Below are 25645 nucleotides of genomic sequence, written 5' to 3'. Positions count from 1 at the left end.
GCCGAGGGAAGGAAAGGGATAAGGAGGGGGGTGACACGTTTCTTGCTTTTTTGGAGAATTAAGTGCAATTGCCAGCGTGTGTATCTCCTTAAATATCCATAAAGGCAGAAAAGCATACATTCGTTTAAGCGTAATATAGCAAATACAAACAAGAAAGGGGCTGTTGGTCGGTTTCACGCCTGCCTCAGGAAAGCTTTGTCAATTTCATTCTCTATGGTTCTCCAGTCTCTAAGGAGATACACACGCTGGCAATTGCACTTATTTCTCCAAAAAAGCAAGAAACGTGTCACACACCCCTCCTTCTCCCTTTCCTTTCCACTGCTAAATGATTTGAAACAAAAATCCCTGCAAGTAGAATGAAATTGACAAAGCTTTCTGGAGGCAGGCGTGAAACCAACCAGCAGCCCCTTTCTTGCTTGCTGTGCATTGCAGATCTCATCCAGGGCGCCCGCCCAGTTTGCAGGCTGGCAAAAAATAAAATGCATCTGCGCAGTAGTTGCAGACACACACCCCGACACCCCACCATTGCGATGATTGGTTCAATTTCCCCAGGCTTATTTTCGCACATGCGCAAAAGTGCAGATACGTGATTGGCTGGAATGAGGAGAAGGGGCACGGGGAAACGCCCAAGAACCACCCATCAGTGGTAAAGTCCGTGGTATTGCATCCTACCTCCTGAAGGCACAGCGGATGATTCTCGATTTTAAACAGCAAATCGTATTTTTGCCGGTATTGCAAAGAGCGGATTTAACCCGTGAAAATGTGTAACAGCGCGAGACATCATTTGGACGACCGAAAGATAATGAACACACATAGCGGGCGTGTCACACATTTTGCAGTCGTCTGGATGAGCCCTATATCGGAGAAGATGCTGTTTCAGGTAAACAGAAGATGGCAACGCTGGTTTCGGCTTTATAAGCACATAGCAAAACCTTAAACTCAGTAGCAGATTGACAGCCAGTGAATTGATGTTGCTTTCATATTTCCATTAAACAAATGGCCATATTCTTTAGTTTTTCAAGACACCACTTGCTCTTATAAGTCTGATTATCTGTTTAACGTAACTACTTTCGCCCCTCAATAGCTTGCTCTGCAAGTTAAAGATAAAGCTTTTAAGTAATTTCATTCGCATTTCAGGCTGGCTCTTTTGTTTTTAATAGATTCATATAGATTTAATCCTGCTTTTTTTTTTAGCTTTATTTTTTTCCCCTTATTTTGCATTAAATCATGTCTTTCAAAATTTACTTAAAAATTACCTTAGGCATAACATGTGAAAGTATTCCAGATGGCTTTAACAGTTCTACTGACTCAAATAATTCCAGTGTGTACTTATAAACATTGCTAGTGTTTACACCTAAGGCAGGATATGTCATAAGGAATTAAATGTAGAAACTAAGTAAAGGAGAAATTAGTCCTGTGCAATTTTAAAACTATTGTATTGGGCTAAATTTTCAGCTCACTAGCTGAATAGTTTATTTAATATTTATTATGTTTTTAAAATGCCCCATCCTTCCTCCAGTTCTAAACAGTGTCGCATAAATACCTGAAGTCCCCAGCTGCGAAGTAACAAATCTCAAACCAAAAGCGGTACATATGTAAATTATTTCTGTTCCATTACTGGATGTAGATGGCTTATACTTACCAAACTTAGGCATCAGGGTCGGTTCTAAAGGGCGGCCAGGTGGGGCACTGGCCTAAGGACCCCTGGAGCTACAGGGGCCCCTAAAGGGCCCCTGCACACCCTTTCTGCGATCCGCGGTAGCAGCCACGGATTGCAGGACAGGAGATGCTTCCGAGCCGCCCGCCATTCCCCCACTTCACCTACCTTTCTCTCTGCTGTTTTTTGCAGTGCGTGCAGGGTTGCCATCAATCAAGATGGTGGCTGAGGTTTCTATAAGGGGCTGAAGCCTCTGCCGCCATCTTGGTTGATGGCAGCAATGCGCACAGTGCGTGCCATCAACCAAGATGGCGGCAGAGGCTTCAGCCCCTTACGGAAACCTCGGCCACCATCTTGATTGATGGCAACCCTGCGCACGCAGCTGCAAAAAACAGCAGAGAAAGGTAGGTGAAGCAGGGGCATGGCGGGCAGCTCAGATGCTCCTGTCCTACGATCCGCGGCTCCTGCCACGGATTGCAGAAGGGGAGCAGAGGGGCCCAGGGCAGGCTGGTGCCCAAGGGCCCCGGCATGCCTGGAACCGGCCCTGTTAGGCATTTCAGATGCACACAATGTCTAGCTGGTGTTTGCTATAAAATTACTCAGAAGAATTGGAAATTTATGCTAATAACTCATTTACCTATTTTACCTTAGCACTGCAGTTTATATGTCATAATATAATGCATTATCTCTCTCCCCATGTACATTGTTTGTAGGATTACTGCTTCCTTGCTCCATGGCAGCCTGAACTAAAACATTCAGCATATTTATCTTTGACCCCAGCATAATGGCTGCTTTCACACTGGGTATTTTACTGTGGAATAGCCACTCTTTGTTCATTAACTTTTTATGGGCATCATGACATTGTGAACAAACATCCTTGTCTCACATTGTCCCTGTTCAGTTTCTATTTTCTTTCAGAGCACAAAAAAAAATCTTTTTTAATTCATGAAAGAGCTTCATGATTTCCCTGGGTGTATATGACTTATCATGCTATTGTCCTGTTTATCTAGCTCAGAGGAACTTTAGGCCTGGGAGCTGAATGGAGCTCTCCAAGCCTCTCTGTCCAGCCTAGAGATGTGAAGGCCTGGAAGAAAGCTAGAAAAATTAGGGAAAAAACCCTTTTTTGGTTTTTTTCCACAAAATTGGGAAAATTGAAAAAAATGAAGAAAAATGGATTATGGAATGTTTTATTTTAGCATGATGAATAAAATGTTTCATTGAATCTTGGTCCCCCCCCTTTTTTTTCTTAGTTCTTTTTATAGGAATGGATGCTTTATGTCTGCTTGACACTGTGGAGGACTAGCAGAGACATAAATAATTTTTTTTGTTATTAATGTTGATGGTTTCTTCTGTTTCTCTTTAAATTGTTTTTTGCCTGCTCCTCATAAACTGGCAAAACGAAAGAGGTTCCTTACAGTTGAGGTGTTCCTTACAGTTTAGGAGCTTGTAGATCCATTTGTTACAAAAAAAGGTAAAAATTTAAAAAAGTAAATTCAATTTGTAATAATTTTTTGAATAAAATGTACTTTTAATATACCAAATGTGATAATTTTATGCCAAACCAACTTGTACATAATTACATTTGATGTTCCTGAAGTCACAAAGTGACTTCCAATCTGTAAAAAGTACTAGTATTGCACTTTTTCAATTTTTCCAAAACTTTTCATTTTTTTCTGCAAAAGAAACTGTTTTTTTCCATGGCTTCAAAATTTCTGGAAATTTTACATCTCTAGTCCAGCCTTCAGGACTTTTCCTAATAATCCACATTAGATTATTGCAGTGTGCTCTACATGGGGCTGCCCTCAAAGACGACTCAGAAACTTCAACTGGTTCAAAATGCAGTGGCCACATTTCCAGCCAGAGTTCCCTTTAAATCTCATATAACTCCTGGTTTAAAACAGCTACACCAATTGCCAGTTTGTTTCTGGGCTTAATCTGAGGTGCTCACACTAGTGATCAAAGTCCAGAATAACTTAGATCCCAAATATTTGCAAGACCTCCTCCTTCCCTACAGAGCCTTCTGGGTGCTGAGATCAGTGGAGGGGGCCCTTTTGGTAGTTCTGCCACCCTTGGAAGCCCAGGAGAGGGCATTCTCTGTGGTGGCCCCTAAGTTGTGGAACTCTCTCCACACCATGGTGCATCTGGCAACTTCACTATACAGTTTTGTGTGAATGCTGAAAACACACCTCTTTACCCTGGCCTTTGACACCTAAGCTGTATATTTTTAGGACCCATCCTATATTGTGTTTTTAGGTTATTTTTTTGTGCTATATTTTAAAATTGTTGCTATATTTTAACATTGTTGTTACCCACCCTGGTAACCTCGCCTGGAGGGATTGGGAATGGGGAGCACTGTTTTACAGTGGTTCCATTCCTATCTCTCAAATAGGCACCAGAGGGTAGCTTTGGGAGATGAGGTTTCACACCCTTGGTCTCTTAATTGTGGAGTACCACAGGGCTCTATCCTCTCTCCCATGCTGTTTAACATCTATGTGAAACTGCTGGGGGCCATCATCAGGAGTTTTGGGCTGAAGTGTCACCAATATGCGGATGACACTCAGCTCTATCTCTCATTTAAGTCCTCACCAGAGTTGGTTGTAGATACCATGTCCAAGTGCCTGGAATCCGTAAGTGGATGGATGGGAGAGAACAGGCTGAAGCTGAATCCTGACAAGACCGAGGAGTTGCTTGTGGGAGACAAAGGGAGGCTGGGTATTACAGACCTGATGCTTAATGGGGTGAGATTACCCCTGAAAGACCAGGTCCGCAGCCTTGGGGTCATTCTTGACTCCCAGCTGTCCATGGAGGCTCAGGTGTCAGCAGTGAGTCGGGCAGCTTGGTATCAATTACTCTAATTTAATTACTCTAATCTTTTAGCTTTTTAATCTTGTATTCTAAGCTTTTATTTTTATATTCTGTTTAACTGTATTTTGTTTTTCTTTATGTCATATATGTTTTGTGATTTTATTATTACAATGTATGTATTTTATCCTATGCTGTTTACCGCCCTGAGAGCTGCTTGCTATGGGCGGTATATAAATGCAACCAAATAAATAAATAAAAATAAATAAATAAATTACGTCTGATACAAAGGCTGCGTCCCTACCTTCCTGTTCATCTGCTCCCACAAGTGATACATGCCCTGGTCTCCTCTCGCTTGGACTACTGTAATGAGCTCTACGTGGGGTTACCCTTGAAAACGGTCCGGAAGTTACAGCTGGTACAGAATGCGACGGCACACTTGATCAAGCACAGCCGTCGCCGTGATCACATCACTCCAGTGTTAATGGATCTTCACTGGCTACCAGTTGTCTACCGGGCCCAATTCAAGGTGTTGGTATTGACCTTTAAAACCCTAAACGGTTTTGGCCCAGTTTATCTGAAGGAGCGCCTCCAGAGTCACCAATTATGCCGCCTGACAAGATCAGCCTCACAAGACCTTCTCTCGGTCCCACCGGTTAAAATAGCTAGGCTGGTGCGGACCAGAGAGAGGGCTTTCTCGATTGTGGCCCCCACCCTCTGGAACTCCCTACCTCTTGATCTTCGACATGCTCCCTCCCTGACAGGTTTTCGCCGAGCCTTAAAAACCTGGCTATTCAGGCAGGCCTATGGGATTGGGGAGGGTTAGTTTTATGATGTTTTAATTGGAAACTGATTTTATGTGGTTTATTTTGTATATGTGGTTTATTTTGTATATTGTATATGATGTATTGTTTTTTATTGTAAGTCGCCTAGAGTGTCCATTAACCTGGACAGATAGGCGACCAATAAATAAAATTTATTATTATTATTATTATTATTAAAGGGCAGGTAATGATAATAATACATGTGTACATACCTAGGCCACATACATACCTAGGCCAATAATACATACACACATACCTAGGTCATGGTCCCCTCTCCCATGGACACACCCCTCATGGACCCTTCTCCTTAAGTACTTTTGCCGGACTGCAACATGTCCTTGGACCGTGATGTTGGCTCTGAGTTGCCTGAAAGAAGAGATGTGTGTGCACAGAAACCTCTGACTTTTTGTGTGGTTAGTGAAATGTAGCTTGCTATAAAAAGTTAAGTGTCACATCTATTATCCTGCCTGCTTTGCCTCTGCCCATCCCTGGTCCCTGGCACACAGCTCCTGAAAGGTTACCCTTGAGGGAATGCAGCCCTTGGGTCTAAACATGCAATAGCCATTTTCTGTTCTGTGGGTTGTATTTTCCTATCAAGCAATCAGTTCTAACCCTTTCCTTCCCAAATAGCACTACCTGTATGTCATTTTTTTCCTCCCCATTTTACTTGGAGGGGGTGGGGGATCCTGACTGCGAGTGCAGTGAACAGGCAGTGAGGGACCGAGAGAGAGTGGCTTGCTTAGGGCCACCTCATGAAGTATCAAAAGGAATTATGAGTAGTGGATGTGGTATAGTGGCAAAGAGACTGAGCTGTGAATCAGGAAGTCCCTAGTTTGAATCTTGCCTCTTGCTGCTTTATTTAACAAAATTTGTATACTGCTTAACTGTAAATAAACCCTCCACAAAGTTTAGAAAGAATGTAAAATATACATTAAAATTGTCAATAAAATCAGTGTTCAAAGCAAGTTCATAAAAAAGCAAGATGAATAAAATTAACAGTCTAAAATATACATTATAAGCTAATATGACAGATTAAAATGTCAACTTTACAAGTCTGGGAAAGCTTGCCTAAACATAAAAGTTTTTGGCAGGCACCAAAAGGAATACAGGAAAGGTGCTTGCCTAATGTCAATGGACAGGTAGTTCTAGAGTGTAGGAGCTGCCACACTAAAAAATCAGCATAGTACAGGTATGGAATGAACATTACATGGCACTTGTAAAAGTGCCAGTTGTCAAGTGGGTATATATGGGGTAAGGTGATCCTTCAAGTAAATTGGTCTCAAGCTGTTAAAGAGCTTTATATACTAATAGTAACACATTGAAACTTGGTCCGGTTGCTATGAACTCAATAGGTGAGGGAAAGGATTAACCCACCCTCTCCCACTTGCTGCAGTGAGTAAATTTGCAGCCATCCAAGGCAGCATTTCAGTTCTTTAAAAATTTGGGAGATTCACTGTAGCATTCGAGTCTTAAATGAAGTGAAAAGGAGGAAATATTTCTCCACAATTCCAGTGACACAGATGTATCATGTGCAATTTCAATATCCAAACCTCATTCATGTACCTCATTGTTTTGCCTTAGACAAAATTTGATCATGAGATCTGGAAAACGCTGACACTTCATACATGTAGCATCAGTGTAGAAAATGTTTTATGTATGTCAGCCTTTATAGTGAACCCAGATTTTATAATCTGGTAGAGGCAGAAGATGGAAATGGGGCGGAAGTGTTGATTCTTCAGCCATGGTTTCCTATCTTTTGTTCTGCTTTTCTTTCTCTAACCTAGTCTCCTTTTGATCTCTGTAAATAACTCACAGTACTTAGCCATTTAAAAAAACTTTCAGGCACTACTTGCAATTCAACTTAGCTTACTGGGCGCCCATAACCCTTTGTTATGGAAATTTGTATATGCAGAGATCATCAGTGGTCTGAGATGCATGTGTGCCAGTGTGTGCATTTATCTAAGTAGCAGGCTTTTACCCTACATTGAGATCACTGTAGGCTTAAGACTTAGTAAAATAAGAAAAGCTACTTTATTTATAGCAATTCAGAGTAGATAGGAAAGGCATACCTAGTACTAACTAACTTAAGTTGGAGGCGCAATGCCTAGACTTGGGTATTGCCCTCATGGCTCAGGAGAGAGAGCAAGACAAAGATGTCTCCTCTCTCCTCGGACAGTCAAAGAAGAAGACAAAGGAAGGAGGAGCAGATAAGCTTCCCTGACCATATCAGTTTACAACAGAAGGAAGTTAGGTAAAGAACAGCACAGGCAAGCCTAGCAAGCTGGAAGACTCTAAATACAAACAAAAGAACCGAAACAGGAGTTGCTCTTGCCCCACTTCCAACACATAAGGCAGACTGGGAGTGGTCTGTCCTTAACATTCCGGTCTCTGGGTCATAAATAAACAAACAAACCCAGTAGCTAGATGAGGAGGCAAAGCAAACTCTAAGGTATGTATTCCCAACCCTTTAAATAAAAGACTATCATTGGAGTATTATCTTTAGGTGGATTTATTTAATTGATTTCATTTATATCTGCCATTTAAATTACTAAGGGTTCCTAGGGCTGGGTGATATTTGAAATCACCATGTCATGGATCCAAATGAAATGGTGTTGATGTGGAGGTCAACCACAGCTGTTTGAAGCTTTCCAAAAAGCATAGGGGCTGGGGAAACGTGAACTATACAGATCTAAATGGATCCTACCACCGAGTTGCCTTGATACAGCTTGGGGCACATGCATGTGGAAGTAGGCATATGTATGAGTACCCTAGCTGGATGAGCAACCGTACATGCAAATGAGTATGGACTGCTTGGTGCCTGACCCAATCCGTCCTACAGGGCTGCACACAGGTAGTAGCTTTGTGCCAATAAAAGTATCAATCAGCTACTTGAGAAGGAGAGACGAGACCTGGGCTTAGCCCCTCTCCTTTCCTAACCTAAAGTTGCCTGCACATTTTAACATGCTGCTGTTGTTATAGATCCCACAGCTGAAGCTTCCGATGCTGCTTGTTAAGCTCCTGTTAAAATAATATCAGTTTTCATCTGGCAATTTGTGGGAGGGGAGGGGAGGGTAAATTTGCTTTAATTCTTGCCATCCTTTAATCCTTGCCCCATGGCAACAGCTCTTTCAAACACCCAAGGTACCTAAATAGCCCATCTAGAATGTATTTTTTAGATTGTTAGGCCGTCTCTTTTCTTTTTCGTTTATTATTGCTTTTTCTCCGAGAAGTCCTCACTCTTCTCCTCATCTAATGCTGCTCGAATGGCGAATTTGCACGCACTCTGTACCTAATCAGGAAAGCTTTCCTCAAATATTATTTCCTAAGTTCCAGCGTAAAGTTTATACCCGAGGGGCAGCACTGCGTCCCCCCCCCCCCGTACGCTTCACCCATCCTGCAAAAAGAACTCTGGGCTGCTGTTGGGAGGAAGGGCGGGATATAAATCAAATAATAAAATAAACTCTTTAAGAAGGGCTTGAAGAACTGTTTCGGCTGGCTTGTAGGGCAGTTCGAACTGGGCCACGGCAAGCAGTGCGGGCTGCAGAACAAGGCTGGCGGTGGTTCTTACGGCGGTGGCCGGAGAGAGGCGGAGCAAGGGCAGCTGCCCTGGGCTCTCTTTCTCTAGTCCGCTGCCAACCGGGCGCATTCCTCTGAGCCTGCCCGGAGAGGATGAGCGGGCCGGAGCATCCCTTTGCCTCCCTCCGCGCCACCCACCCAATGAAGCCGCAGCGCCCGGGAGGGAAGCGCACCGAATTCCGCCGCTCGAGAAAAGAGCAGCCAGCAGGTTGCAAACCTCCTGCGTGTTCTTGCCGCCTTTTACAAACTACTCCTCTGAGCACCCTCCCTATTCGTAGGAACCATTTCCCTCAGCACGGGGAAAGTCGAGAGGCCGACCGGGGCCTCGAGAGGGGCTGGGAGGGGCCGAGGCGTGGCAAGGGGGCGGCCCCCTCGAGCTGGGCTCCACTTCACCCAGGGAACTTTTTCGCCTCCGTGGCGGGGAGATGGGTGCCGCCAGCCGGGCCGGGCCGGGCATCCTGGCACTGGTGGCGCTCTTGGCGTTTGGGTGTCGCGCCGAGGCGGCTTGCGCGGAAGAGGGGCGCTGCTGTTCCGGCCGGGACCTGACCTGTGCCAGCATTGGCTGGCGCGTCAATAGAGCCTACGGGACCTGCTTCTGCGACGAGGCGTGCAAGCTGACTGGCGACTGCTGCTATGACTACGCCCAGGCGTGCCCAGGTACGACGGAGAGGGAAAGCGTGAGGGAGCCGGCCCAAGAAGCCGCTGGCCCACAGAGCGGCTGAGGGAAAGGGGGGTCGGGATTGAAATGGGGGTCAAGCCTGTCTTGATTTACTTATTGAGCCAAGATACCAGAAGAGCTTATCGTGAGCGGCTGTCGCAGCGGTGGGCGTGGGCGTGGGCGTGGGGGAGAAGGAGAGAGACACTCTGCACATGCTCAAAAGCCGCCGCTTTCTTTACTGACTTAACCCAGGAGGGAGCCGTTGCATTAAGAAATCATCGTCATCAGTGGTGGCTGAATCCCGAACCCCAAATAGACACTTAATTGCCACCTGCTGAGTTGCCAGATCTCTAACCCAAGACTTGGCTTCCCTGCCCAACCCTCGCATTTGTCGCTTTTGCTTTTGATCCCAAAGAAATGCGAACTTTCCTTGTTTTTCTTTTACACGGGAAATCCAATTGAGGGACCAAAAATGCGAGGAAGTGACTCAGGGAGACTTCACTGGGTATTTATTTGTGAGGTAGACTCCAGCTGAAGAGAGGGGGATATTAAATTCCTCTGCAAATAGAATCTAATGTACTGAGTATATTGAGTGAGTGCGACAACCAATGTTGGAATAGGGTTATACAAAACATCCTGTTCAAAGGCTTCTTTTTCCTTTTCTTGAAAGTGTTATTGCTATTGACTAAAGTAGACATGATACACTGTGTTTTAATTATTGGGGGCAAGGTAGGATGCCTTAATGAAATCCAAAAGCCCTACACCCCTCCTCCCAACCATGGCCTAAAATTCAAGCTATTTTTTAGCCTTCTAAACAAGTAACTGGGAGAGTCAACACTGTACACAAAAGGGAAGGGGAGCGAGCCCCTCTTCCCCTCCCTGCAATTCAAGCACTCATGATATGTAGTTATCAATCAATGCAAGGATCATTCCAGACATATACCAATGTTGGTTTCTATGTCTTAAAAAGGACATTTTCAATATAGCAGCTAGAGTCAGGATCTGAACACCAAAGGACCAGGCCCTCCTGATGTGCAGGCCCTCCCCTTAGAAATTGTGTTTTTTAAAAAAGGTTGCATAAAGATTGATTCCTCTTTTGAATTATTTTTTGCACAGCTGGTTAACGAGCAGGTGCAGGGAGATGTCTGTCAAATGTGAAATCTAGAGGCCTTGCAGCCCAAAAGCCTAATAAAAAGAACACTTATTTGTATTTAAAAGAATGTTCATGACTTCTCTTTTGCACTGTGCAAGCGTAGTTTGTTTGATATTATTTGGAACTGTCTGCTCTGCAGGTGTCTTGGACTGCTGTGCCCCAGGTTTGTTTCTGCTGTTTGGTGTATTGTGGAATGGATTATACGGATTAATTTGTGAAGCAGGGAGGGAGGCTGCCTCACGGTGGAGAGTTGTATTTGATTAGCACCTAGCCTCTTCCAATCTATTTTCCTCATGCTCATGCGGTAATTTAAGCAGGAACTGTTTTATATCAGAATTGAACCTCAGACTGAAGGTGGAATTACACATTCTAAGGCAAACTTGAGTTTCTCTACCCGTTTTGCCTCATAGTGCTAGTTTTGGGATAATTGCAGGGAGAGATTACTTATTTATTATTGTTTATTTATTAAATTTATATCCCACCCTTCTTCCCAGAATGAGCCCAGACTGGCAAACACTAAAAGCATTTTAAAATATATTAAAAAAAATCTTTAAAAACACATTAAAACATATTTAAAAACATCTTAAAAAGCACTTCTAACACAGATGCAGACTGGGATAAAGTCTGTACTTTAAAAAGCATGTTTAAAGAGGAAGATTTTCTGTATGTGCCAAAAAGATAACAGAGATGGTGCCTATTTAATATTTAAAGGGAGGGAATTCCAAGGTGTCGGTGCCACAAAACTAAAGGACCGCTTCCTATGTTGTTTGGAACAGACCTCCTCGTAAGATGGTATCTGCAGGAGGCCCCCACCTGCAGATCACAGTGATCGACTGGGTATCTAAGGGGTAAGATGATCTTTCAGGTATCCTGGTCCCAAACTGTATAGTGCTTTGTACACCACTGTTGTCCACGCACTGGTAACCTCCAGGCTGGATTACTGTAATGCGCTATTTGTGGGGCTGCCCTTGAGGTTGGTCCGGAAGCTGCAGCTGGTGCAAAATGCAGCAGCGAGACTGCTCACTGGGGCAGGGTATCGCCAACATGTCACCCAGCTGCTGAAAGAATTGTACTGGCTGCCCATTTGCTACCGGGCCAAGTTTAAGGTTCTATTTTCTCAGTAGTGGCCCCCAAATTATAGAATGATCTCCCTGATGAGGTGCGCCTGGCACCAACACTGTTATCTTTTCGGCACCAGGTCAAGATTTTCCTCTTCTCCCAGGCATTTTGGCATGTGTTTTTAAATTGCTTTTTAAAAATGTGTTTTTAAATTTGTATATTTGTTTTTAATTGTTGTAAACTGCCCAGAGAGCTTCGGCTATGGGGCCGTATATAAATGCAATAAATAAATAAATTAGTAAATGTGTTAAATATGAATGTCTTTTATTCTGGGCTCCCAAAATTGCTAGCTAATTCTCAAATGCATATTCCATTTGATGGCTAAATTCATAATCAACAGAGCTTCACAAATTAACTTGCCAGGTTACTGGTAGTGATAACTCTTCCCTAGTGGCAACTGCCCCTCCTCATAGTCCTCAGTGAATTGCAGTGAATTCTTGGGAGGGGTTGGTCTCTCACCATGCATAAGTCAAATAAGACCCAGACCTTTCCCCCGAATCCTCTGCCACACATGTATAAGACAGTGGAATGGTCAGTGGCTATTTAATAATTCTTATCTTTGAAATCAGCAAAAATAGTGAAGTATCATTTGAGCATTTCTTTCCCTCCTCCTTCTCCCAGTCTTGATTCTTTGAGAGTAGAAATTGTCCTTCTGCATAATTTGAAAAGGGGGAGCCTTATGACCACAACCTGTTAACCAACCAAGCCAGTACAAAGCTGTTGCTCAGTGACTTCAACTCCCATCAGCTGGGAGGCCAAAGGAATGAAAAGTTCCTTGTGGGTGGTTCAAGGCACTAGTGGTATGCTGTTTTCAAGTATTTGACCTTCCAGGCAATTGCTTGTTGCAACTCTTTTCCACTGGATTGCAGGTCGAAAAAGGCAGATGGTCACAACCATGCATAAGGCAATAATCTAACATTTGGATATGAAAGTGTGATATCAGAGTCATTATCAAAGTGTTTTACAAGACAAGGATTTTTAAGGAAGATTGTTAAGTTATGGGGTGGATGTTATTTTTGGAATGAGGAGAGGTAGGGTCTTGAGAGACATCCAAGCTGTGTTCAGAGAAAACAAGAGATGGTTTAAAAAGCAACTTCCATTTGTGTTTACCCTGGCTTTCAAAAATAGCCAAGTGTATGGCACTTTTTCACATATTGGTGCAATATTCCCATAGGGTATTGTAATTTTGTAGTTGCTAAATTAAATGAATTACTTAGTATGTCTGTATGTAATTTCTATCCCACCCTTCCAATGGAGCTCAGGGCAGCAAATAAATATGTCAGAAAGCCAAGACCCAAGCTAGACTGAGAATTACATTGGGGGGAGATTACATTGGGGGAGAGGGTGTCATGTGAAGGGGCTGAAAGTGTAAGAGCACAAAGGGCCCCTTCACTTGGCCACTGAATATGTGGCTGGCAGAGATGTGACTGGTGCTCATATCAAGAGCATGCTTTCGTCCAATGTGTGAGAGGTTCAGCTGAATCTGTTATAGTGGCTTACAAAGCAATATAACCCCCACCCCAAGACTAGCTGCTCTTTCAAATTTTGACAATATGGGAATAATTCATGAATTGGAATTTGTTTTTAGTGCTGTTGATTGCAAGTAAGGAGAGTCTTCCATAGGGATCAGTGGGAAGTTAAAGTGCTTACATTTGGCTGAACTGTGCCTGAAGGGAGGGAAAGACTGGAAGAACAAGGGAGATGAGGGGTGAATATAAGAAAAGGCACTTACACACTTTTGTGCCTAGCATAGCACTAGGCCCTTATAATGAAGTATAAGTGCGTCTTGAAAATGACCCCCAGCATTGAGTTCTTTTCCTATAGTCAGAATTACCTGTGCTTTCTTGCCAGGAGAAGCCTATGATATGGAGTGGGAACACTACAGAGCTCCACAGGGCCACTCACCACATTGCTCTTGCTAAATGTTACAGGGAAAAGGATAAGAATTTGATGTAGGGCTCCATAACTTCCATAAGTTTTATTAAGTGATGATATTCTTAAATTTCTTTGTAGCTCTTCCATGCATCGTTGGGGAGTGGAGTCACTGGAGTGGCTGTGCAGCACAGTGTCAGCCTAACTTCCGCATGCGTACCCGGATCATACAGCAGGAATCAAAAAATGGTGGGGAGCCTTGTCCTCCATTACAAGAGAAAGCTGCCTGCCTGCAATATTCTACCTATGAGGGGCAAGTTTGTGGATATGAACATGGTACTATTTCTCTTTGAATCTTTAATCATTTTTAATTTATTTGTATGTTACAAACATCTGTGGGACAACTAGGTTGAACACTATGCATTCCAAATTATACAAAATATACTTCCAAAGTGTTAAATGTCAATTATTCAATAGCCAGCAAACACCAGGGCAGTTTTTCTTTAAAGGCAGAACCATAATTTTCCATAAAGCTACAGATGTTTGTTCCAAGAATAATGGAACCCTGTGTATTATGTTAGGTGAGAGATATTCTGAGCATATAAAATGACTTCAAATTATTTCCCTTGTTACTTTTTTAAAGACATGTGCACCTCTGTCCTCAAATTTGGCCCTGTAGCGTAACTGTATATTTGTATGTTGCTGAAATGTTACAGACAGTGGGTTGACAAGTAGCATCTTGCATGAAGTAAATATGAAAGAACTAGAGCTGTGCACCAGATTTGCACAAATTACAAACCAAATCAGACCAATTTGTATCCTTTATAGATTGGGGTGAAGCAGCTACAAATACTGTATCTATTAAGCGGATTGACTGGTTTCAAATTGATTTGTACAGATCTGTAACTCATAACAGTCTCTAATGATCCCAGACAGGGTGTTTCTGAAATGGAGAAATTACAACACCATATAAGAAGAATACCTGGGGGGCGGGGAGAGAGAGGTAGGCTAGAATGCTATCACCCAACACTCTCCAATTACAGTGCTTGGAAGGTGTGAAGTCTTAAAATGCGGAAATCCTTTGTAAATTCTGCCTCTTGGAAATGTTTGATGGGGGCTGGGTGCCATTTGTTCAGCTTGTGTATTTTTAAAGATTCTTTCCTAATCAGTTCCACTCCCATCCATATTTACATATTTTTTAAAAAAGTTTGTTTGTATTTTTTAGTGTTTTGTTTTATTCTATTCCCATTGCTAAGAATTATGATTAAACCTGGTGGGCATAATTAGCATTTTTAATTCAGTACTGTTGTAGTAGTGGTAATAAAAATATTTTCCGGTTGCTACTCACAAACAATATCAGCAGCAGCAGCAGCAGCTAGCCAGCCAGCCAAATCCTGAGGGCATATTAGCTAGCATTCTGAGTTGAGAATTATTATTATTAATTTCCAGTTAGTAACCACAATTACATTTTTATTTTTTCCCTTACTACTGCTGTTGGTAATCAGCCCATTATATGACAGGGTCTTTTTTTTGTTAAGTATCTTACCTGGAAAAAGCAAATTTCAAATGTAGTTAGTATGAAAACCCTGGAGCTACCTACCTGTAATTTGGTGGGGTTAATTCCCTCTGTAGAGGCTACAGTGGCACCAAATTTCACGTCCTTAGCTCGAAAAACAAGTTAGTTATGACCATTTTGGTTCTGCAATATAAGTCAGTGGGATTTCCAGAAATTTATAATATCCAGATTGTGATCTGGATCGTGTCCGGACCAGATTGGGCCTGATCTCTATTTACAGATTGGAGCCGCTAGAGGTGATCTGTGCCTAGACCTAGAAAGATCTGCCTCATTATGGTGTCTTTCAGTTCAATTTCATTGAAATGGCTTCCTTCAATATATTGACTTCATTTTTGCAATTTGTGAGCCTCTCATGAATGCATATTTTCTCTTGCTCAGCAGAGCTTTTCCCTTTCTTGCTGTGCCATGATTTCACATACGTGCCCAAACCAAAACCATGTATTCTTATAACCAAGGTCTATGTAAACAATAGTTTGTATCAGTGAACGTATAATACATAACCACAATTAATGATGGCGAAAAGGGGAATTGTTCCACAGACTGGAGCAGGAATAGAATATGTATTTATCTTGCAAACAATGATTTATGAAGAGCCAGTGTTCCATCTGTGCTAGGACATGAGTTGTGTCAACATAGTTGGTTTTGTAGAGGGTCAAAATCTTTCGGAGACGCATATGATTTGGTTCTATCATTCCCACATCCTTTTTCTGCCATATTTTGTGATATAATGGCTTTGCATGCTGATTCTTCACTGCATCTGGAAATGTTTATTACATAGGAGTATCAACCCATGTTGCTGCTCTCTATAAGTCTCAGTGGATTGAGCTGCCTTTTTTAAAATATGTACTTTTGTAGCTCCTGTTTTGTTAAAATGCTTGCATTTCTCTTGGAAAACTGTTAGGTTTGTTTGTTTTGAGACATGTATCTCACGGCTGCACAGTACAAACATCTTTAACTTTGGATAGAAGGGACTACATAGGAATAAATAAGGAACACCCAACAGGGAGAAAAGCTTATTTATATTAAAATATTAACTGGAATGTGAAAAAACCCTGTATTGAGTGTGATTTTCCTATTCAACCCACTGTTAAGAGCCATCTTTCAATAAAATAACAGGGATGTTTGCAGGACTTTGGAAACTTGAGCCTTGACAATTTATAAGCTTATAACCAATAACATATGCACTCTTTTTAAGTATCCCTGCCTGCTGGTACCCTGTGCTACTAGAGTGACCTTGTCTGCCAATTTAATTCTTTGATGACTATCTTAGGATAGAGGGCTTTTTACATCACCTCAATTAAACAGTAATGTCAGCTGCTTTCATTCTTCTTCATGAAGCTTGTTTTTGTCATGACAAACCTTTCTCTTCTTCCTAGTTCCTGCTTTTATAACTACTTCTGAATATAGCAAAGAGAGGGAAAAAAGAGCTTTAAACCCAAGGTGGTCATCGGAAACAGAGCATTCTAGGTAATTAAGGCTGCAATTCTGTACTACCTTACCAGGCCGTAAGCCCCATTGAACTCAACACTACTTATTCATGCTTAGATACACATAGGATTGTGCTATAGGTAGAGATGTGAAGGCCCATAAAAATACCAGAAAAATTTGGAAAACAAATGGTTTCTTTCTGAACAATTGAAAAAAATGAAGAAAAAATAGATTATGGAATGTTTTATTTTAGCATGATGAATAAAATGTTTCATTGAATCTTGGTGTGTCCCCCGCCCCACTTTTCTTAGTTCTTTTTATGGGAATGGATGCTTTGTCTACTTGACACTGTGGAGGACTAGCGGAGACAAATAATTTTCTTTGTTAACATTGATGGTTTCTTCTTTTTTCTTTAAATTGTTTTTTGCCTGCTCCTCATAAACAGGCAAAACAAAAGAGGTTCCTTAGTTTATTCATTCATTAATTTTATTATTTGATTTATATCCCACCCTTCCTCCAGCGAGCCCAGGGCAGCAAAGTTCAGGTGTTCCTTACAGTTCAGGATCTTGTAGATCCATTTGTTACAAAAAATTTAAAATTTAAAAAAGTAAATTCAATTTGTAATAATTGCTTGAATAAAATGTATTTTAATATACCAAATGTGATACTTTTATGCCAAACCAACTTGTACATAATTACATTTGATGTTCCTGAAGTGACAAAGTGACTTTCAATCTGTAAAAAGTGCTAATTTTTCAATTTTTCCAAACTCCATTTTTTCTGGAAAAACTGGGAACATATCCAGTTTTTTCCCCATGGCTTCAAAATTTCTGGAAGTTTTACATCTCTAGCTGTAGGCTTATCTTCTAATATGTGCATGAGTCATTTAGTTCACATAAAGGTTGTTATTTATATAACCAGGAAGGAAAATATGGAACATTCATGTTGAATAACTCAGAGGGTTAATCCAGAGTTAATTGTAATGGGACTGGTGGAAGTTGACATCTCCACTCCCTCTTCTCCATGCAAGCCTCATGAAAATGGTCAGGATGTCTTGTAGAATTGGGGTAGGCTATTATGGGGGTTGTGAAGGATTGGGGAGAGCAAGCACCCCCAAAGTCAGTTGGAACACCTTCCGTGTGCAGAACTCCACTGGTGCAAGGCCCCTCTGGTGAATTTTCAGGGATGGCCATTTCTCCTCAGTCCCCCATGCCACAGTCTACTCTATTCTGTTGGGTCTCTCCCCCAGCCCCCCCTTATTGGAGCTTTTTCAAAGGGCTGGTGTGAAAAGACTATCTTTGGGAGTCAGCAGAACTCAGTAGCATTCTATCCCTATAATTAGAGCTACCCATGAGGTATGCATAATGATCACATCTAGTTTTCAGGGACTTCACAGCATGTTGAAGATTCTGCTATGAAGTATGTTATATTTGTTGCAACTTATGTTTCATGGATAGGCCCTAGAATTCTCACTCCCCACTACTGCTTAACTATAAATGGCCTTTTCACCCAACCCGTCTGAAGCTACAATCCAATACACATTTACCTGGGATTAAGTCCCATTGAACCCCATGGAGCTTACACCTGAGTAGGCATGTATTGGATTGCAGCCTTTGCTTAGGAAATACATTTTTAATTGGTTCTAGAACCCATTCCTACTGTTGACAGCTCAAGTATTTTCCCATTTCATTCTGCAATGTTCCAAAATACTGGAACTAACTCCCAACGTCAGGATGGCTAACCTGGAGGGACTAATGCATTAAAAGAGAGCCAAACAATCTTGCCAAAGATCAGCTTGCTGGCTGTGAACGTAATATGGCTGTAGCTAATAGACTGTAATGTTTACACTTAGCTATCATCAGTTTACACACAAACAGTAGCCATCACCCAGTGTATTTTGGCTTATCCAATAAGCAGTCATCAGACTCTCTTTACAAGTGACAGGTCTAAAACGTACCTGTATACCTTTACAGTTATGCTGTAATGACACCATAAATCTACTAAATGCATAATGTAACATATTCTATTAACATAAATGTTTCTTCCCCAAAGGAGTTACTGTGTGGAATTTAGAACTGAATCATTGTCTCCTCGTTGCTCTATGGAGACTCGCCCATATGCTCAATGGATGCAATATCTAAGAGAAGGATATACTGTATGTGTAACTTGCCAACCTCCGGCAATGCATACCGGTAGCCATCGCTGCTCTGGAGATGGAGATGGAGCTGATGGGTAAGCACTTGACTCTTTTCTGAAGCCCTACCAGTAACACCACAAAGGTTTGAATTGTAAACACCTTTTAAAGAATAGATTGCTGACAGAACATTTTAAAGTAACCTGTACTCCTTCCAATTACTACTAGCATAGTAGCAGTCCTTTAGTTCAAGGTACACTAGTACAATTCTAAGAAAATTCCTCACTTGTTTTTGTTCATGTAAATGCAAGACAGGAACGTTCTGGCTTGAAGCTGAGTAGTTTTCACTCTCCAGCCCCATTCAAACCTGAGATCTTTTAAAGTAAAGGTGTGTCAATTTAGGCTAAAGCAGCAATTACTGGACATTCAGACTTCAGACCATTTTCCACTTAAGTTATTTTTTTTAAAATACTAACTTTTCTTCCAAGAGATGAATGAATCTTTTTCCAGGTTTCCTATTGAATTTATAATCCTACTATCTTGTTCTATAGAGTAGCAATATTAGAGAATCTTACCTCTGACTAATACCAGAGGGGAACAGAGTAGACTAAGCTACTGCACAAAGACACAGGTTTTTAAAATATACCTTAATACTAGCATATCTGGATTAGGGTTGCCAGGCTCAAGGCCTGAGAATGATTCTGTATCTTTAAGAGAAGAGAAAATTCAGCCAAGTGCAGGTTTTCTTGCAACATTGTAATGGGAAAAACCACAAGGTGAAATTCTTCCTTCCCCCTGCAGAACTTTTAAGGATACAGAAGACCTCTTAGAGGCTGGGCCTGGCAAACAAGTTAGGGCTCTGCACCCGATTCAACTGAGTCCCAAGCAAAATTGGGCCTATTCAGAGGGTTTTGGGACTTGTCCAAGCCATGAGACAGGCACGGGTTGCTATGGGTCAGATTGGATGACCCAGAGTGATCTAGAGCTGTCAGGCAGGAAGAAGAGGCAGCCATCAGATGAAAAACCTGCAAAAAGGCTGAGGCTGAAAAGGTAGGCCCAACACTGCAGCTCTCCTTCTTGCCTGAGTGTTGCCCCACAGGATCAGTGCCTCCTATCAACAGCTACCTGCCGAATTAATCTTCCTCCGCTCCCCTCCTGGGTATATGTTTAATTAGGGTTTTGAACATTAGCCCTACCCCAAATTTATTCAGGAGTGGCTCCAAGGCAGGTTGGGTAGTCCCCAGGTGGGTTGGCCTGATTCTCCCCTCTGCTGTTTGTTTAGCCCTAATTTCAATGAAATGCAGTGCAGGTGGGGCCTAGACCCTGCAGGCCCGTGTCCAAGCAGAGCCCTTAAACCAGTTATGTTCTCAGTCCTACTGCTATCTCCGTGGCTGCATCAAAAGACCTTGGTAACCATGTTTTAGGCAATATAGGCTGATTCACACATCTAGACGTAATGAATTAGCTTTTTCATAGTCCGATAGTCATAATGAATAGTTCCTTCTATCAATTCAATTTGATCCAGTAAAATTATAGTTGCTATTAAACAAGGATGGCTTACCAGTAGTCCTCCAGATCTTGTTTGACTACAGCTCCCATAATCTGTGATCATTAGCCATGCTGGTTGAAGCTGATGGAAGTTGGAGTCCCAGCATCTACAGGACTACAGCTTCCTCATCTCTGCTAGAGAAGTAGTGTGCTTAAGCAAGATGGTTACTGCAAGATGACTCCACAAATGCAAGTTGCTCTTATATAGATGCTGTGCAAGCATTGTATTGCTATAGACTCAAAGGAAATTACTTAAAAGATTGTCTTATGTCCTTAAGATCCCTGGAGACTTTACTCCAAATACTTCTGACAATTAAGATGAGGTAGCTGGCTCTTAATGAAAGAACATCTCTTCTGTTACTGGCAGAAGGTGAAGACATTTTGAAGACCTTATATTTTTAATCTGGCTTCAGGGTTGTTTTGTTTATTGCATATCTGCCAGAAAAAGCAGCATTAGAGTTTGTTCTTTTGGTTTGTATCTTATCCTTAATCTTATGAACACAGAGAACAAAAGAATTACCTTTTGCAAATGTTACAAGTTAGAATTATTGAACAGTGAAGTAGCTCTTGACAGGATCCTCAATAAATATACACAGGATGTTAAGGTGTTGTGTAGTTATACCCACCCCATGGGATGATGCTTGTCTCTGTTCTGTTTTTAGGAATAAAGTTCTGCACTGGCAAGCAGTTGGCAATCCATCCTGCTATGGAACATGGAAAAAAGTTAAGCAGCTGGAAGAATGTTCATGCCCTCTTGTACACAGCTTTATTTTTACGTAGCAGTTTGAACACATACCTTTTGTTATCTAATTGAACTGAGGAAACTATTCTACTGTTGGACTTGTGTAACCCTACTAGACATTACTTTTTAACAGGTGACAAATCAAAACTTTGAAATCACTGTCTTTTTACTGCACTGATTAAAACTGTGCTAGCTATTCTAAGTTATGCTGGGCATCTCAGGTCAGAAGGTGGGATTTCCATGGGATCTTACCTTTTGCATAATTCACTATTGGTGACCACTGTGAAAGCCCCACTGAGATTTATGTGATCCAGAAACACATGCTTCTAACTATTTTAGTAGTGGTTATTCCCAAATGCAGGTCTTTATTTTATGCAATGGATAAAACAATCACCACTCAAACACAAGTTCCTCAGATGAATACTGGAATTCCAGGTATGTTCATCACCAACCACATTTTTATATATATATTATTACATTTATATCCCACATTTCCTCCAAGTAGCTCAAGGTAACATACAAACATGGCTCTCCCCTTCCTGATTTTATTCTCAAAACAACCCTATTGAGGTAGGGTGAAAGTGACTGGCCCAAGGGCACCCAGTGAGCTACATGGCTGAGTGGGGATTTGAACCCTAGTTTCCCTGGTTCCAGACTGACACCGCTGTACCACACTGGCTTAGAAGGCACACAAAAATAGCTGGATGCTTGTCCGCTTCATAGGAATGCATGGATGGGGAAGTTGCTTGTTATGTTATGTTAATGTTTATTTATACCCCGCCTTTCAGCCAAAAGGCCCTCAAGGCAGCTTACAGAAAAAGTGAACACAAATATAAAAATACATCAACAAGGCAATACATTGTACAAAAAATTAAATTAAATAGCAAATAACATTAAATCAAGAAAAAATATCCAGGAAGGCATTCTGTCTCGCCTGAACTTACAACTATTTCAAGGGTGGTACACCAGTCTGAAACAGCAATGGCCTGCGACTCAGGCCAAGAGTAGTACAGCTTAACGCTGAGGGTCTCCGTCTGCATGCCCTGGCCCATGACGATGATGACACTGATAGAGTGGAAGCAGGGTGGCGGCAACTGGCAGGCCGACCAACTGGTCTGGCCCATGGGCCCTCCTATGCCACAGCGGCAGCTCCCAGGCTTGTAAGTTCTCCTCGGGCTGGCCAAATGACTCCCTGGCAACATCTGCAGGTGGAGCGAACAGACCGGGCAGATACAAACCTTGGTTGGCCGTTTGAGGGAGGTCTTGACGAGGTGGAGGTAGAGGGCACTGTGCTTATTTATTTATTTTATTTATTTTCATTTCTAGACTGCCCATAGCTAATAGCTCTCTGGGCGGTGTACAAAACGAGATTAAAATACAATATAGAATAAAATCAGTAACAGAAAGGAACACATTAAACATAAAACATTGAACATTAAAATGCCTGGGAGTACAGCCAGGTCTTAACCTGGCGCCTAAAAGAAAGAACCGTAGGCGCCAGGCGTATTTCCTCCGGTAAGCTGTTCCATAATTCGCGGGCCACCACAGAAAAGGCCCTAGTTCTAGTAACAGTCCTCCGGGCATCCTGGTGAGTTGGTACCCGGAGGAGGGCCTTAGATACTGAACGAAGTGAGCGGGTAGGTTCATAGCGGGAGAGGCGTTCCACAAGGTATTGTGGTCCCACACCGTGTAAGGCTTTATAGGTCAACACCAGCACCTTGAATCTAGCTCAGAAACAAATGGGTAGCCAGTGCAAGCGAGCCAGGACAGGTGTTATATGCGCAGACCGATTGGTCCTTGTCAACAGCCTGGCTGCCGCATTTTGCACTAGCTGAAGTTTCCGAACAGTCTTCAAGGGCAGCCCTACGTAGAGTGCATTACAGTAATGCAATCTAGAAGTTACCAGAGCATGGACAACAGAAATGAAAATAAATAAAATAAATAAATAAACATTGCTAGTGTTTACACCTAAGGCAGGATATGTCATAAGGAATTAAATGTAGAAACTAAGTAAAGGAGAAATTAGTCCTGTGCAATTTTAAAACTATTGTATTGGACTAAATTTTCAGCTCACTAGCTGAATAGTTTATTTATTATTTATTATGTTTTTAAAATGCTCCACCCTTCCTCCAGTTCTAAACAGTGTCGCTTTGCATATGAAATCACTAAAAGAACTGCCCAAAATAAACGATACCCTTCATATAACATTAAAATACAACTGAGAAGCAGCATAAATACCTGAAGTCCCCAGTTGCGAAGTAACAAATCACAAACCAAAAGCGGTACATATGTAAATTATTTCTGTTCCATTACTGGATGTAGATGGCTTATACTTACCAAACTTAGGCATCAGGGTCGGTTCTAAAGTGCGGCCAGGTGGGGCACTGGCCTAAGGACCCCTGGAGCTACAGGGGCCCCTAAAGGGCCCCTGCACACCCTTTCTGCGATCCGCGGTAGCAGCCATGGATTGCAGGACAGGAGATGCTTCCGAGCCGCCTACCATTCCCCCACTTCACCTACCTTTCTCTCTGCTGTTTTTTGCAGTGCGTGCGGGGTTGCCATCAATCAAGATGGTGGCTGAGGTTTCCATAAGGGGCTGAAGCCTCTGCCGCCATCTTGGTTGATGGCAGCAAACCTCGGCCACCATCTTGATTGATGGCAACCCTGCGCACGCAGCTGCAAAAAACAGCAGAGAAAGGTAGGTGAAGCAGGGGCATGGCGGGCAGCTCAGATGCTCCTGTCCTACGATCCGTGGCTCCTGCCACGGATTGCGGAAGGGGAGCAGAGGGGCCCAGGGCAGGCTGGTGCCCAAGGGCCCCGGCCTGCCTGGAACCGGCCCTGTTAGGCATTTCAGACGCACACAATGTCTAGCTGAAGTGTTTGCTATAAAATTACTTAGAAGAATTGGAAATTTATGCTAATAACTCATTTACCTATTTTACCTTAGCACTGCAGTTTATATGTCATAATACCTCGGCCACCATCTTGATTGATGGCAACCCTGCGCACGCAGCTGCAAAAAACAGCAGAGAAAGGTAGGTGAAGCAGGGGCATGGTGGGCAGCTCAGATGCTCCTGTCCTACGATCCATGGCTCATGCACTACCTGAGGCCGTCGCACTGGAGGACACACTCCTCGAAGCACACCACGTTGGGGTGGCTGCAGCGCAGGCTGGTCAAGGCTTAGAACTTGGCCAGCGCCAGCTCCACGTTCTTGGGTGCGTCGCAGCGGATGTGCTTGACGGCCAGGCAGGTGCCACTGCCCCCGGACACAGCCTCATACACCATGCCATAGGTGCCGTGCCTGATCTCAGCCACCAGCTGGTAGCGTGGAGGGGAAGCCGCCTGGCTCGACTTGCCCAGCCCGCCGCCTCCAGCCTCCATGGTGTGGGAGCCTTGGGCTCACCAGATGTTGCTTGACACTGCTTCACTGTATAACTAATCTTATTGATGACTAGTTCCCCACATGATTCACCTACAACTATGTGGACCCTAGTCATTTGAAGTTGTCCCACAGTAAGTAGGAAAGGGTAGAAGTCAACTCAGGAACAGCTTTTGGAAGTGTGCATTCTGCAATGGTAACTGGTACCCCATAGGTTACCATAGCTCTTATGGGCCCTAATCAGGTAGTACCTTTCACAATAAGGCAGTCTGCTTCCAGGTCTGCATATCCAAACTGAGGGTAGGGGTGGGAGTATCAATACAACCATTTATTTCAGCCAGTGATCAGGCCTTACAAGAAATCAACTAAGTATTAGAGATTTAAGTCAGACATATCCCAGGACAAATGCAAAAGCACCTTCCGAAGGATAATCATCTGCTTCACCTCACATACCATAAAATGACCTGCATGCAATGTAACAGACCTCCAGCTACTTGCAAGCCTTTAAAATGAGTAACTGGGACTTATTGGAACCAACGCACCTCAACAGTAAATAACCAAACTTTTAGAACTGAATGCTTTGCTGGGACAGGATCTAGTCAATGGGGTAAGTTTCTGAATATAGCATCCCTTCCCTATATTGCACAGCTATTATTGGCTCTCTGCAGACAATCGGCTAAGGGTGGGTATTTAAGAAGGGAAGAGAGTTAACCAGCCTAGTCACAAAGAGTGCTTTGGTATTTGCATTTATGGCTCTCAAGTTAAAAAAGTAGTATTCTTAAATATCAAATGAAATCAGTTACCAGAATAAAATACAATCACTGAACTTCAACCAAAGCTAGAAAATGCATGAAAGACATGTACAGGCCATGAGGACAAGGTAGCAGGCAGGAGGGGTTATAGTGGTTATAGTAGGAAACATGCATCAATAATCCTTACATGCAAGAAAGAGCTAAAAACCTTTTCATGTGGCCAGAAGCATACATTTGTGGTCACAGAACATCATATACTGAACAATTAACCCATCCATGTTCTTTTTATGAACAAGGTGAAAGACCTTCAGTTTTAAGTATGTAAGCAAGATCCTAAACGTATTCCATCAAGCCTTCTACTAGGAATAAGTGTGCTTAGATTTTCTGCTTTAAATTGCTTTCTGGTAATTTTTATGCAGTTGTA

The 25645-nt window shown here is 42.5% G+C and overlaps 1 protein-coding gene across 1 annotated transcript; it reads left to right on the top strand.

Annotated features, from left to right (window-relative positions):
* The first annotated feature begins 9029 nt into the window (after window positions 1-9029).
* SBSPON (somatomedin B and thrombospondin type 1 domain containing) lies at window positions 9030-21291 on the top strand. The gene is made up of 5 exons (XM_061601336.1): window positions 9030-9516; window positions 13803-13997; window positions 16614-16704; window positions 18718-18897; window positions 21010-21291. The coding sequence occupies exons 1-5, from the start codon at window positions 9285-9287 to the stop codon at window positions 21125-21127; spliced, it is 816 nt and encodes a 271-aa protein (XP_061457320.1). The 5' UTR covers window positions 9030-9284; the 3' UTR covers window positions 21128-21291.
* The last annotated feature ends 4354 nt before the right edge of the window (window positions 21292-25645 follow it).

The sequence above is a fragment of the Rhineura floridana genome, chromosome 1, assembly GCF_030035675.1.
Source record: "Rhineura floridana isolate rRhiFlo1 chromosome 1, rRhiFlo1.hap2, whole genome shotgun sequence".
NCBI lineage: Eukaryota > Metazoa > Chordata > Lepidosauria > Squamata > Rhineuridae > Rhineura > Rhineura floridana.
Note: the sequence above shows the minus strand (reverse complement) of the source record. Positions and strands in the feature narration are given on the sequence as shown.